Source organism: Herpailurus yagouaroundi, unplaced genomic scaffold, assembly GCF_014898765.1.
Source record: "Herpailurus yagouaroundi ecotype Mexico unplaced genomic scaffold, PumYag 185, whole genome shotgun sequence".
Lineage (NCBI taxonomy): Eukaryota > Metazoa > Chordata > Mammalia > Carnivora > Felidae > Herpailurus > Herpailurus yagouaroundi.
Genome location: NW_024412416.1, coordinates 27,649,812 through 27,664,072, shown reverse-complemented (window position 1 = coordinate 27,664,072; position 14,261 = coordinate 27,649,812). Strand labels below are relative to the sequence as shown.

Below are 14,261 nucleotides of genomic sequence, written 5' to 3'. Positions count from 1 at the left end.
CTGGCTGAAGTCGGACGCTTAACCGACTGCGCCACCTAGGCGCCCCTGCATTTGTATGGAGTATATTTTCCCATCACTTTGTTTTGATGTATGTCCTTGATGTTGAAGTGAGTCTCTTGTGGCAGCATATAGTTGGTCTTTTTTTTTTTTAATCCATTTAGCCACTGTGGGTCTTTTGATTGGGGAATTTAGTCCATTTACATTTAAAGTAATTATTGATAGGGGTGCCTAGGTAGCTCAGTTGGTTGAGCATCTGATTGTTGACTTTGGCTTAGGTCATGATTTCATGGTTTGTGACTGAGTCCCATGTCAGCCTCCATGCTGAAGGTACAGAGCCTGCTTAAGATTCTCTCTCTCCTCTCTCTGCCTCTCCCTCAAAAATAAATAAATAAAATTTAAAAAATAAAGTAATTATTGAAATTGAATGACTTACTTTTGCCATCTTGTTAATTGTTTTCTCATTATTTTGTAGTTCCTTTTTCTCTCCCTTGTTGTCTGACTTTGTAAATTGATGGTTTTCTATAGTGTTCCACCTTCATTCTCTTCTCTTTATCATATGTATATCTACTATGATATCTGCTATATGGTTTTTGTATTGTGGTTACCCTAAGGCTTTCATAAACATCTTATAGTCACAATAATCTATTTTAAGCTCATAACAACTTAGCTTCAATTGCATATAAAAAGTCTATGCTTTTGCTCTTTCTTTCTTTCTTTCTTTCTTTCTTTCGAAAGGGCACAAGTGAGTGAGGGGCAGAGAGAGAGAGAGAGAGAGAGAGAGAGAGAAGTGGGGCTCATCCTAGGCAGGGCTCATGTTTTACTAGAAGCGGGGTTTGTTGTCACCTAAAGCAGGTCTTGAGCTAACCCAAGGCAGGGCTCATGCTTACCTGATGTGGGACTGAAGCTCATGAACAGTGAGATCATGACCAGAGCCAAAGTCAGATGCTTAATGACTGAGCCACCCAGGTAGACCCTATTTTATGTTTTTGATGTCACAGTATACATCTTTTAATCTTGTGTATCCATTAACAGATTGTTGTAGGTATATTTATTTTTAGTACTTTCTCTTTTTTTTAAAAATTTTTTTTTTCAACGTTTATTTATTTTTGGGACAGAGAGGGACAGAGCATGAATGGGGGAGGGGCAGAGAGAGAGGGAGATACAGAATCGGAAACAGGCTCCAGGCTCTGAGCCATCAGCCCAGAGCGTGACGCGGGGCTCGAACTCACGGACCACGAGATCGTGACCTGGCTGAAGTCGGATGCTTAACCAACTGCACCACCCAGGCGCCCCAGTACTTTATCTTTTAACCTTTATACTAGAGTTAAGTGTTTCACATTCCACCATTATAGTATTAGAGTATTCTGAATTTGACTGTATACTTACATTTATCAGTCAGTTTTATACTTTAATTTGTATTTGTGTTATTAATAAGTATGTATGTTTTCATTTTAGCTTGAAGAACTTTGTTTAGCATTTCTCACAAGGCAAGTCTAATGGTGATGAATGTCCTTAGCATCTATTTGTCTAGGGAAGTCTTTATTTTTCCTTAATTTCTGAAGGACTGCTTTGCTGGGTAAAATATTCTTGGTTGGCAGTCTTCTTCCTTCAACACTTTGAATATTCTCTTGTGGACTACAAGGTTTCTGCTGAGAAATCCACTCATCGCCTTATGGGTGTTCCTTTGTATGAGAGGAATTATTTTCTCTTGCTCATTTTACAATTCTTTGTCTTAATTTTAGGTACTTTAATAATACTGTGTCTAGAGAAGAGTTTTTTGTTTCTTTGGTAGAGTCATGTTTTCCTGATTCTTCATGATCCCTCTAGTCTTGAATAAATAGTCACCTCTTCCAGATTTAATGGACTGACTTATGTAAGGAAAGACCTTTACCTTTAGGTGAGGGCATGCTGGAGTGTGTTGTGACCTAGGTATAGTGGTTGAGGGTATGGAGTGTTGGGAAAATGTAACAGCTCTGTTCTGGGGTATATGGTAATGTTAGCTCAGCCTGCTGAAGTCCACAGCGTTGACACTGTGTGGTCCTTGGTGACTGTCATGGGTGGTCCACAGAGGCTACAAAGGTTGTTGTGATCCCCAGGAATGCTTCCAGGTTCTGTGGTTAGGGGCCAGAGTTAGCAGAAGTGGTGGTCAGAGCTGATGATGAGCACATAATTCATTGCAGGGGGAAGCTGCTAGTGCCTTGTGGTGGCAAGGGCCATTTGCAAATATACACATAGTTGTGGGGGCCAGGAGAAGCATCAAGGGGTAGGGCCAACCGAGGTTACACTGCAGCTGCAGAGGCTCTGGTTGTCTGTGTACTACCATAGCTACTTGTTCTTGCCACAGGTGCATGATGGGAGGCTAGTTTTAGGAGATAGGCTAGGGGCATGCAGGTGTACAGCTGGAAGGGCTACCTGCAGGTGAGCCCAGTGGTGCAGACCACTGACAAGAGATAAGGCCAAATGTAGGCCTACAAGTTAGTATGGGGGCCTTGGCTACCGGTATGCACTCCTGTGACTACAGGATCTTGCCATGTGTGTGCATGTGGCAGTAGAAGTCAGTGACACATATCAGGCCAGCAATACATGAGTAGACAGCTGGAGGGGCTAGCCCTGAGCATATGCACAGGGGTGGGAGTCAGCTGTAGGGGTCTAGGCTTGTGTCTTGCACTTGCAGTTGCAGCAGCCTGGGCTGGCTACTGATGCAGGTCCTGGGCTATGGGTGGGGCTAGCAGAGAGGAAGTGAGGAGGGATTCAGGTGGCTGGTGTCAGGGAACACAAATACCTGTGGTAAATCTTCAGGGGTCTGCGACAACCATTCTGGCCATTAGTGTCTTCAGGGGTCAAAGCTACCAGAGTCCTCTGCAGATCAGGTCACTATGAACTGCAGTCTGCCTTTCTGTGTAGCCGATACTGGTGGGTCCTGCTTTTCTTCCTTGTTCATAGCCATCTCTGTATGTCTCAGGTTTGCCAGGTTTCTGGGTGGGGTGAAATTCAAGTGGGTACTTTGTGTGGTGCCCTGAAAGGCTGGGTAAGTATGTTGCTTAATACACTTTCTTTCCTGGTGTGGGGACCTCATTCTAGCTAAGAAGTTACCTCTTGGAACTGAGCAGTACTGGCTTGGCCAATGGATGACACAGGTAAAATTAAACTTTTTCCTTATCTTTCGTGTGGTTTTCTCAGGTTTTCTCAGGTTCCACTAACATTTCTTAAGTGGACCATAGTCTTATCTCAGAGCTGCTTTTGTTTGTGGATTGCTGTCTAATTGTTCATCTTTGAAAGGATACAGAGGCTGGGTCTTATAGTCCACCATCTTGGCAATGTGACTTTGATTATCTCTTTTATGAGATGAATTGTTCCTCTCTTGATGCTTTAAGTATTTTCTTTTTGTCTTTTGGATTTGATCATTTGACTATAAGCTGTCTTAGTGTAAGTCTCCTTGAGTTATCCTGCTTGTAGTTCATGGAGTTCCTTGGACATGTATATTCATGTATTTCCTCAGATTTGGAAAGTTTTTGGACAGTATTTCTTCAAATATTTTCTCTGCCTCTTTTTTTCTATCTTCTTCTGGGGCTCCTATAATACATATATTGCTATGTTTGATGGTTCTTACAGTTTCACAGGCTCTCTTAATTTTTTTTCATTCACTTTTCCTTCTTCTCCTCAGACTTGATAATTTTGAACATCTTACCTTCAAGTTTGCTGACCCTTTCTTCTGCATGCTCAAATATGCTGTGAGTTCTTATGAGTTTTTATTTCAGTTATGGTAGTTTTCAGCTCCAGAATGTCTACTTCATTCCATTTATAATTTCATTTTTTAATAACTTTTATTTATTGATATTCTTATTTTATTTATGCAACATTTTCTTGATTTCTTTTTGTCCTTTGTCTATGATTTCCTTTTGTTCATTGAACACATTTAAGACAGGTGATTTAACATCTTTGACCAATAATTCTAATGTCTGGGTTTCTATCATTATTTTTAATTTCTTCAGCTGTGAATGGGCCGTATTTTCCTATTTATTTGTATATTTTATAAGTTTTTTTGTTAAGAACTGGGAGTTTTGAGTATTATGTTGTAATAGCCCAGGAGATTTAATTCCCCCACTCCTCAGGGATTATTAAATGTCACTTATTGAGAAACTAGAACCATTAATTTCTGACTTTTCCAATATTTTTTTGCACAGTGTGCATTTCTTATTGTGTGTGGCCATTGATGTTTCTCTTCTATTGTCTCTATGGTAAACCACTATTTTGAAAAACATTTTCTTAAGTGTTTTGCTCCCAAAAGTGTGGGGGAAACAAGTAGTTTCATTAAATCTGGAAACTGCCTCATCCCTCAGGGATTAAAACAGTGGCCAGCCTCTGTGCTAACCCCTTAGTGATCAAACATAGTGATCAGTAATCAACACACACACCCAATTTTTTGGAGGCAGGATCCACCTTGTCCACCTTGCTAGCAGGAATTTGCACTATAAAGGTAGATTGCTACCTCCATTGTTATCTGCCACAGGGATGGGAGAATGGAGAATAGTAACCAGTATAAAAAAGGCCAAAATTAATCAACCTCTTTATTAATCTCTTCCTTGGCTCCTGCAAGTGTTTTTCCACACTCCATATTTCCAAAATAGTTACAAGAATACTTCAGGGACATTTGTGGGTCTGATTCCAGACCACACAATAAAACAAATATTGCAATACAGTGTATCAAATGCTTTTTTGATTTTTCAGTGAATATAAAAGTTATATTTACACTATACTGTAGTCTATTAATTGTGCAATAACATTATATCTAGAAAATAATGCACATATCTTAATTTAAAAATTCTTTGTTGCTGATAATAATGCTAACCAGCATCTGAGCTTTCATCAAGTTATAATCTTGCTGGTGGAGGAAATTACCTCCATGTTGATGGCTGCTGACTGTTCAGGGTGGTAGTTGCTGAAGATTGGGAGTTGTTGTGGCAATTTCTTAAAACAAGAAAACAATGAAGCTTGCCACATCAATTGACTCTTTTCATGAATAATTTCTCTGTAGCATGTGATGTTCTTTGATAACATTTTACCCACACTAGAACTTCTTTCAAAATTTGAGTCAGTCCTCTCAAACCCTACTGCTGTTTTAACAACTAAGTTTATGTAATATTCTACGTCCTTTGTTATCATTTCAACAGTCTTCACAACCTTTTCACCAGGAGTAGATTCCATATCGGGAAACCGATTTTGTTTGCTCATCTTTGTTTGCTCATTTTGTTTGCTCATCTATAAGAAGCAACTCCTCATCAGTTAAATTTTTATCATGAGATTGCAACAATTCAGTCACATCTTCAGGTTCCACTTCCAGTTCTCTTGATATTTCCACTACATCTGCAGTTACTTCCTCCTCTGATGTCTTGAACCTCTCAAAGTCATCCATGAGGGTTGGAATCAACTTCTTCCAAACTCCTGTTCATGTTAATATTTTGACCTCTTCCCACAAAACATGAATGTTCTCATTGGCATCTAGAATGGCGAATCCTTTCCATAATGTTTTCAATTGACTTTGCCCAGAGCCATCAGAGTGATCACTATCTATGGAAGTTATAGTCTTAGAAAAACGTTTTTCTTAAATAGTAAGACTTGAAAGTTAAAATTATTTCTTGACCCATGGGCTGCAGAATGGATGTTAGTTAGTAGGCATAAAAACAATAATCTCATTGTAAATCTCCATGAGAGCTTTTGTGTGACCAGGTACATTATCAATGAGCAATAATATTTTGAAAAAAATCTTTTTTTTCCCCTAGCAACAGGTCTTAACAGTGGGCTTAAAATATTCACTAAGCCATTTTGAAAACAAATGCAGGGGCTCCTGGGTGGCTTGGTCGGTTAAGTGTCTGACTTCGGCTCAGGTTATGATCTCATGGTCCATGAGTTCGAGCCCCGCGTTGGGCTCTGTGCTGACAGCTCAGAGCCTGGAGCCTGTTTCGAATTCTGCGTCTCCCTCTCTCTCTTCCCCTCCCCTGTTCATGCTCTGTCTCTCTCTGTCTCAAAAAGAAAGAAAGAAAGAAAGAAAGAAAGAAAGAAAGAAAGAAAGAAAGAAAGAAAAAGAAAACAAATGCACTGTCAGCAAGACTGCAATTCCATTTATAAAGCACAGGCAGATTAGATTTATCATAATTCTGAAGGGCCCTAGGATTTTTCAAATAGTAAATGAACATTGGCTTCAACTTAAAGTTACCAGCTGTATTAGACCCTAGCAGGAAAGTCAGCCTCTTTGAAACTTCGAAGCTAGGCATTGACTTCTCCTCTCTAGCTAGGAAACTGCTAGATGGCATCTTCTTCCAATAGAAGGCTGTTTTGTCTACACTGAAAATTTATTATTTAGTATATTAGTCACCTTCATTAATTATCTGAGCTAGATCTCCTGGATAACCTGTTGTGGCTTCTACATCAGCACATACTGTTTCACCTTGTACTTTCATGTTATGAAGACAGCTTCTTTACCTTAAGCCACATGAACCAACCTCTGCTAGCTTCAAACTTTTTTTCTGCAACTTCTTCACCTCTTTCAGCCTTCATAGAATTGAAGAGAGTCAGGGCCTTGCTTTGGATTAGACTTTATCTTAAGGGAATGTTGTTACTGGTTTGATCTATCCAGATGATTCAAACTTTCTCCATATCACCAATAAGGCTGTTTCACTTTCTTATCATTTTTGTGTTCACTGGAGTAGCACTTTTAATTTTATTCAAAAATTTTTCCTTTTCATTCATAGCTTGGCTGTTCAGTGCAAGAAGCCTAGATTTTAGCCTATCTTGGCTTTTGCCATACCTTCCTCACTAAGCTTATAATTTCTAGCTTTTTGTTTAAAGTGAGAGATGTGAAATTCTTCCTTTCACTTTAACACTTAGAGACCACTGTGGTGTTATTATATGAACTAATTTCAATATTGTTATGTCTCAAATAATAGGAAGGCCTGAGGAAAGGGAGAGAGATGGGGGAATAGCTGGTCAGTGGAGCAATCAGAACACACACAACATTTATCAATTAATTGTACTATCTTATATAGGCGTGATTTGTGGTGTCCCAAAGAAATTACAATAGTAACATCAAAGATCACTGATCAAAGATTACCATAAAAATAATAATAATAATGAAAAAGTTTGAAATATTGCAAAAATTACCAAAATGTAACACAGAGACCCAAAGTGAACAAATGCTGTTGGATAAATGGCATGCCAATTGACTTGCTCCATTCAGGGTTGCCACAGATCTTAAATTTGTAAAAACTGCAATATCTATGAAGCACCATAAAACGAAGTGCAATAAAGAAGGTATGTATGATTGAATTGCATTTCTCCAAAAGATAGGTTAAAGTCCTTATCCCAGGTTCCTGAAATTGTGAATTTATTTGGACATAGGGTCTGTATACAGATCTTAAGTTAAAATTAGTTCATTAGGATGAGCCCTAATCCAATATGACTTGTGTTATAATAAAAGTGGGAATGTGGACATAGAAGCAGATATGCAAAGAAGGAAGGACATGTAAAGATACACAAAGCAAAGTTAGCTATGTCACTGGAGTGAGGCACCTATGAGCAAGAATTGTTGGCAATTACCAGAGACTAGATGAAGCAGCAAAGGATGGTCCCCTAGAGTTGTCAGGGAAAGCATGGCCTACTAACATGATTTCAGACTTCTAGTTTTCATCACTTTGAGACAATGTATTTCTGCTCTTTCAAGCTACTTGGTTATGATAGCCCTAGAAACTGTATGCAGTTACTTCAGATAGTTGCCAACTGTTCAGTAATTATTTAGGTGGAAGGATGGATTTCTGGAGCTACCTACTCTGCCATCTTCTATGACATCCTTATTTGTTATTAAAATTGTTCTCTCTCTCTGCTTACTCTCATGTAAACTCGATGAGGGCAGGGAACTTTGTCTCTTATATTAACTGCTATGTGGACGTAGCATTAATAGAGTGCTGCAGCCACAGGTCATTTGTGAATAATTATTAAATGTTTTCAGACACAAATGACATAACCAGTAAGGAAATAGAATTAGTAATCAAAAAGCTGCCAAAAAACAAGAGTCCAGAGCCAGATGGCTTTCCAGAGTAATTCTACCAAACATTTAAGGAAGAGTTAACACCTATTCTCTTGAAGCTGTTCCAAAAAATAGAAATGGAAGGAAAACTTCCAAACTCTTTCTATGAATCCAGCATTACCCTGATTCCAAAACCAGAGAGAGACCCCACTAAAAAGGAGAACTACAGACCAACTTCCCTGATGAACATGGATGCAAAAATCCTGCACAAGATATTAGCCAACCGGATCCAACAATACATTAAAAAAATTATTCACCATGACCAAGTGGGATTTATACCTGGGATGCAGGGTTGGTTCAATATCCACAAAACAATTAATGTGATTCATCACATCAATAAAAGAAAGGACAAGAACCATATGATCCTCTCAATAGACGTGAAAAAAGCATTTGAGAAGCTACAGCATCTTTTCTTGATAAAAACCCTCAAGAAAGTAGGGATAGAAGGATCATACCTCAAGATCATACAAGCCATATACGAGCAACCCAAAGCTAATATCATCCTCAATGGGGGAAAGCTGTCAGTTTTTCTAAGGTCAGGAACAAGACAGTGATGTCTACTCTTGCCACGATTATTCAACATAGTATTGGAAGTCTTAGCCTCTACAATCAGACAACACAGAGGAATAAAAGGCATCCAAATCAGCCAGAAGGAGGTCAAACTTTCACTCTTTGCTAATGACATGATATTCTATATGGAAAACCCAAAAGATTCTACCAAAAAACTGCTAGAACTGATTCATGAATTCAGCAAAGTTTCAGGATATAAAATCAATGCACAGAAATCAGTTGCATCCCTATACATCAATGATGAAGTGACAGAAAGAGAAATCAAGGAATCGATCCCATTTACAAATGCACCAAAAATCATAAAATACCTAGGAATAAATCTAACCAAAGAGGTGAAAAATCTATACACTGAAAACTATAGAAAGCTTATGAAATAAATTGAAGAAGACACGAAAAAATGGAAAAAGATTCCATGCTCCTGGATAGGAAGAACAAATATTGTTAAAATGTTGATACTACCCAAAGCAATCTACATATTTAACACGATCCCTATCAAAGTAACACCAGCATTCTTCACAGAGCTAGAGCAAATAATCCTAAAATTTCTAAGGAACCAGAAAAGACCCTGAATAGCCAAAGCAATCTTGAAAAAGAAAACCAAAGCAGGAGGCATCACAATCCCAGAATTCAAGCTATATACTACAAAGCTGTAATCATCAAGACAGTGTGGTACTGGCACAAGAACAGACACTCAGATCAATGGAACAGAATAGAAAACCCAGAAATGGACCCACAAACGTATGGGCAACTAATCTTTGACAAAGCAGGAAAGAATATCCAATGGAATAAAGACAGTCTTTTCTGCAAGTGGTGCTGGGAAAACTGGACAACGACATGCAGAAGAATGAACCTGGACCACTTTCTTACACCATACACAAATATAAACTCAAAGTGGATGAAAGACCCTAATGTGAGACAGGAAGCCAACAAAATCCTCGAGGAGAAAGCACGCAAAAACCTCTTTGATCTTGGCCACAGCAACTTCTTACTCAACATGTCTCCGGAGGCAAGGAAAACAAAAGCAAAAATGAACTACTGGGACCTCATCAAAATAAAAAGCTTCTGCACGATGAAGGAAATAATCAGCAAAACTAAAAGGCAACCAAGGGAATGGGAAAAGATATTTGCAAATGACATATCAGATAAAGGGTTAGTATCCAAAATCTACAAAGACCTTATGAAACTCAACACCCAAAAAACAAATAATCCAGTGAAGAAATGGGCAAAATACATGAATAGACACTTCTCCAAAGAAGACATCCAGATGGCCAACCGACACATGAAAAAATGTTCAACATCACTCCTCATCAGGGAAATACAAATCAAAACCACAATGAGATACCACCTGACACCTGTCAGAATGGCTAACATTTACAACTCGGGCAACAACAGATGTTGGCGAGGATTCAGAGAAAGAGGATCTCTTTTGCATTGTTGGTGGGAATGCAAGCTGGTGCAGCCACTCTGGAAAACAGTATGGAGGTTCCTCAAAAAATGAAAAATAGAGCTACACTACGACCCAGCAATTGCACTACTAGGCACTTATCCACGGGATACAGGAGTGCTGTTTCGAAGGGACACATGCATCCCCATGTTTATAGCAGCACTATCAACAGTAGCCAAAGTATGGAAAGAGCCCAAATGTCCATTGATGGATGAATGGATAAAGAAGATGTGGTATATATACACAATCGGGTATTACTCAGAAATCAAAAGGAATGAAATCTTGCCATTTGCAACTACATGGATGGAACTGCAGGGTATTATTATGCTAAGTGAAAGAAGTCAGTCAGAGAAAGACAAAAATCATATGACTTCACTGTTATGAGGACTTTAAGAGACAAAACATATGAACATAAAGGAAGGGAAACAAAAATAATATAAAAACGGGGAGGGGGAAAAACAGAAGAGATTCTTAAATATGGAGAACAAACTGAGGGTTACTGGAGGGGTTGTGGGAGGGGCTATGGGCTAAATGGGTAAGGTGCATTAAGGAATCTACTCCTGAAATCATTGTTTCACTATTTGCTAACTAATTTGGATGTAAGTTTTAAAAAATAAAGAATAAAATTTAAATGTTTAAAAAAAAAGGCAGAAATGAATATGGACAGAGAATATGGTCCCAACCTGGTGGAGGAAGAAGATGTGTGTTATATGTGATGATGGGAGTAAACTATGGGCATAATGTGTCATAAAAAAATCAGTCACTTTGGGAAAGTAAGGGAAAGTTCTAGAGGAGAGATGCCCAAGTGCTGTGAGAAGCTGCCCTTTGCTTGCTCCTCCAAAGAACCAAAACTTCAAGTTAGAGACTGCATCTATAACATTTGGGTTCATTATGAGACAACAAAATCAAAGAGTGAAACATGCTGTGAAGACTGCTCAGGGGCCCCCTGTGTCAGGAGTTTCTGTTTTTGCATCAGATAGATTTCCCAGGATGTTACTCATTTCTCTTCCAGTAAATATTTGGGGCTACTGAAAATGAAAAAGTGAGCTTTTCAAAATTCCCTTTGTGATCCAACAAACAGTAAGTGCTATTTCTCAGGCCTTACAAGGCAAATCTGGAGAGCTATATGCAGGGCTGGCAGAGCAAGATGTGCAGTAGGAGTGTATGCAGTAGTCTAGGAGAGAGGAGTGTATACAGTAGGTGAATAGGTCTGCAGGTTGACTACAGCCTTCTGGTCAGTGCTCTGCTGGGGCTCATGGGGCCCCCTAAATGTGTCTTCCTTCTGGCGAGTCCATAGATCAGTAGCACTTCCTAATGCATGCTCTTCTCATGGCTGTACACGAAGCTCTGGAAAGGCTTGCAGTAATGTGAGATGCTTCTTTCTAGACCACTTACCTATCTTTGGTAAAGCAAGCCATGGGCCAAGCCCAGTGTCAGTTGGGGTGGGGAAGTAGATCCATCTGCCCCCTAGGGGCCACTGAAGAAGCATACACATGAAGTCCCACTGCAGGGATAAAGACAGGGGAGTGATCCACTCTTCCTAGATAAACAATGAGGCATTACTTTTTATGATATCAGGTGACCTGTTATCTACCAGAGCATGGTTCTGCCATCCCCTGATTCTCTACTGCAATGAAATCACATGTCACTTATATGTCTCCACATTGGTTTCAACTTTCTGCTTGTGACTTTGGGAAATGCTTTTTGAATGGTTTACCAATGGAACCCTCCTCCTCCAGCTCTTTAAAGACATTTACACAAGGCAACTGCTCTGAGGCAACAGGTCCAAGAGTCCCTCCGTAACATCTCGTGGGCTGCCTTTAGATGCCTAGCAGTGACATCATAGACATTCCCCCTAAGTGAACTGGAAGCAGACCTCATGGCTACATTCCACTTCACCCCCTACTCCCAGTTCCTTCTCCTACATTAGCAACAAGAGCCACAAGTGGGCATGCTGTTGGGACACAAATTCGTTACAGAAACTTTAGAACTACTACATGTTTCTTTGATTACAATAATGTGAAATTTATCTTTGTCAAAATGTGCATGATTGACTAGAGAATTCTACTTTCTGATTGTTGATTATGATAACTGTTATCATATAATTAACATAGACAGGATTGGGAATACTGCCCAGAGGGCACTGGTGTGAAGTGGTTTAGCACAACTTTACCAGTTTGGAATCAGAGAACTGTGTTCAGGTTCCAGTTTGGCCACTTATAAGATATGGGTCTCTCCATGCCTTGATTTCCTCATCTATCAATTGAAGGAATAACAAATACACCAGAAGGATGTTTGAGGATTAAATAAAATTATATGTGCATGGGGTTAGTATAGGACTTGGTCCACTGCAGGGCTAAGAAATGCTAGTTAGATGGTTATAGTTATGGTCCCAGCCACTGTAGGAGGTTCTATAGGATGGCACCCCATTTAAGATCCACAACAGTAGTCAGGGTAGCTGAGGAAAAAGAGGACCAGTTAGCTGGTCATATAGGTGTAAACAAAAACATACCAGTGGGCTCAAACTCAAGGTTTTGTGGATTCTGAAGTTTACTTTGGTTTCCTTTTGAACATCCGATGCTTCTTATAGTTTGTGAAAAAAAAATGCTTTGGATCTTGCAAGTCAATCACACTATGGGAAGCTTTTCTGGGCTTCCATGGATATGATTTTAGTGTTCTTTTCCTCTACAGATTCCTGTTCTCCTGAACCTCAGCCAAGACCCCGAGGTCAGCCTGCCTGCACCACCACTCATGTATGCCCTGGCCCTTGGCGCCTGCCTGGGAGGTAAGGGGGTACTGATGCATGGAAGGAAGGAGTTGCTAATGCTGTAGTGAGCGTGAAGTGATGGTTAGTACATGCCAAATTGAAAGTATATTAAGGAGAGTCTGGATGATTTACAGAGTGGAAACCCATCTTCAGCTTTGAGCCAATTCTAGAACTGTTTTGTTTCTCTACAAGGCCTGTCACTTCCTACTCTCTGCAGAACTTCTCCTGACATTCCTACTTGGCAACCTGAGGACAATCATTATTGACATCTCAAAGTAAATGTGCTCCCATGCTGCATCCACACTGTACCCACACAGATGTGGTTTATATTTAGAAACATTTTGAATCAGAAGTCATCTTCAGTTGCAGTCTTATTCCCTCTGTAAGGGGTTAGGGAAGAAGTGATGAGTGGGTAAGCAAAGAACTAGAGACTCTAACCTAAGAGTAAGAAGAAAGATTAAAGATTTTTCTTTTTTGGAAATGGGTATTGTCCTTTGGAGAAATTGAAAGGTGAATTAGAGAAAGTGTCAGTAGAGACTGACCTCTGATAAGCAAACAGAAGGGCTTTGATAATCTTTTGAGGGAGCTGTATTAGAGTCCTTCTCGTATTCAGGAGGCCTAATCACCTTTGGGAACAAAAGAGGATTTTGAAGAATCTTATATAAACACACAAGATACATTTTAACTTTTTATTCTCTTATCCAAGCATGCTTAGATAATCCAGTGTGCTTTGTTCTTTGATTGATCTGTGACTATTAAATCAATAACTTTCAATTTATTTTATCTCTTTGTTTACAAAGGGGGATTAATGTTATTCAATGAAGTGCTATGATTTCTGGAGACAGCCAATTCACCTAATTCAGCAGCTGAGATCTCAAGTTCTTATGAGACTACACACCTGTTAAAATGCCCCCATTTAAGCATTAACCCCAGGAAAAGCAATAATTGTGTTCACAGCTACATTTAACATCAGTGATAGAAACAGAACCAGAGTAACCTGGAAATGTGTCCTTTCTGTGGGAATTTGTTCATGAAACCTTCCTGAGCCTCTGCTATAACCTGACACTGTGCTCTTGACTGGGGAGATGGTCACCTAAGCTAAGGTAACACCTTAAAAAGATATGTCTTCTAATGGCAGCATGCATAGAGTGCTGAGGGAGCATCAGAGAGAGAAAGTGAGAGAGAGAGAAAGAGAGAGAGAGAGAGAGAGAGAGAGGAGAGAGAGAGAGAGAGAGAGAGAGAGAGAGAGAGAGAGACAGACAGACAGACTAGAGAGAAAGTCAGAAAAGGTTCTCCAGAGAAGAAAGTTTTGAGCTAGGTCTCAAGCAGTGAGAAGCCTCTAGGTAGTGCTGATTCCCCAGGACGTGTAGAAGGAATGTGGATGGGATTATCAAGGACAG

General features: G+C 39.6%; 1 protein-coding gene across 1 annotated transcript in view; it reads left to right on the top strand.

The window, feature by feature from the left end:
- The window catches only part of OCA2 (OCA2 melanosomal transmembrane protein), a 527,910-nt gene that overhangs the window by 348,926 nt on the left and 164,723 nt on the right, over positions 1–14,261 (top strand). Inside the window, exon 22 of the mRNA XM_040493912.1 lies at positions 12,786–12,879. Within this exon, the coding sequence (XP_040349846.1) occupies positions 12,786–12,879 (94 nt within the window). The remainder of the gene's footprint in view (positions 1–12,785; positions 12,880–14,261) is intronic.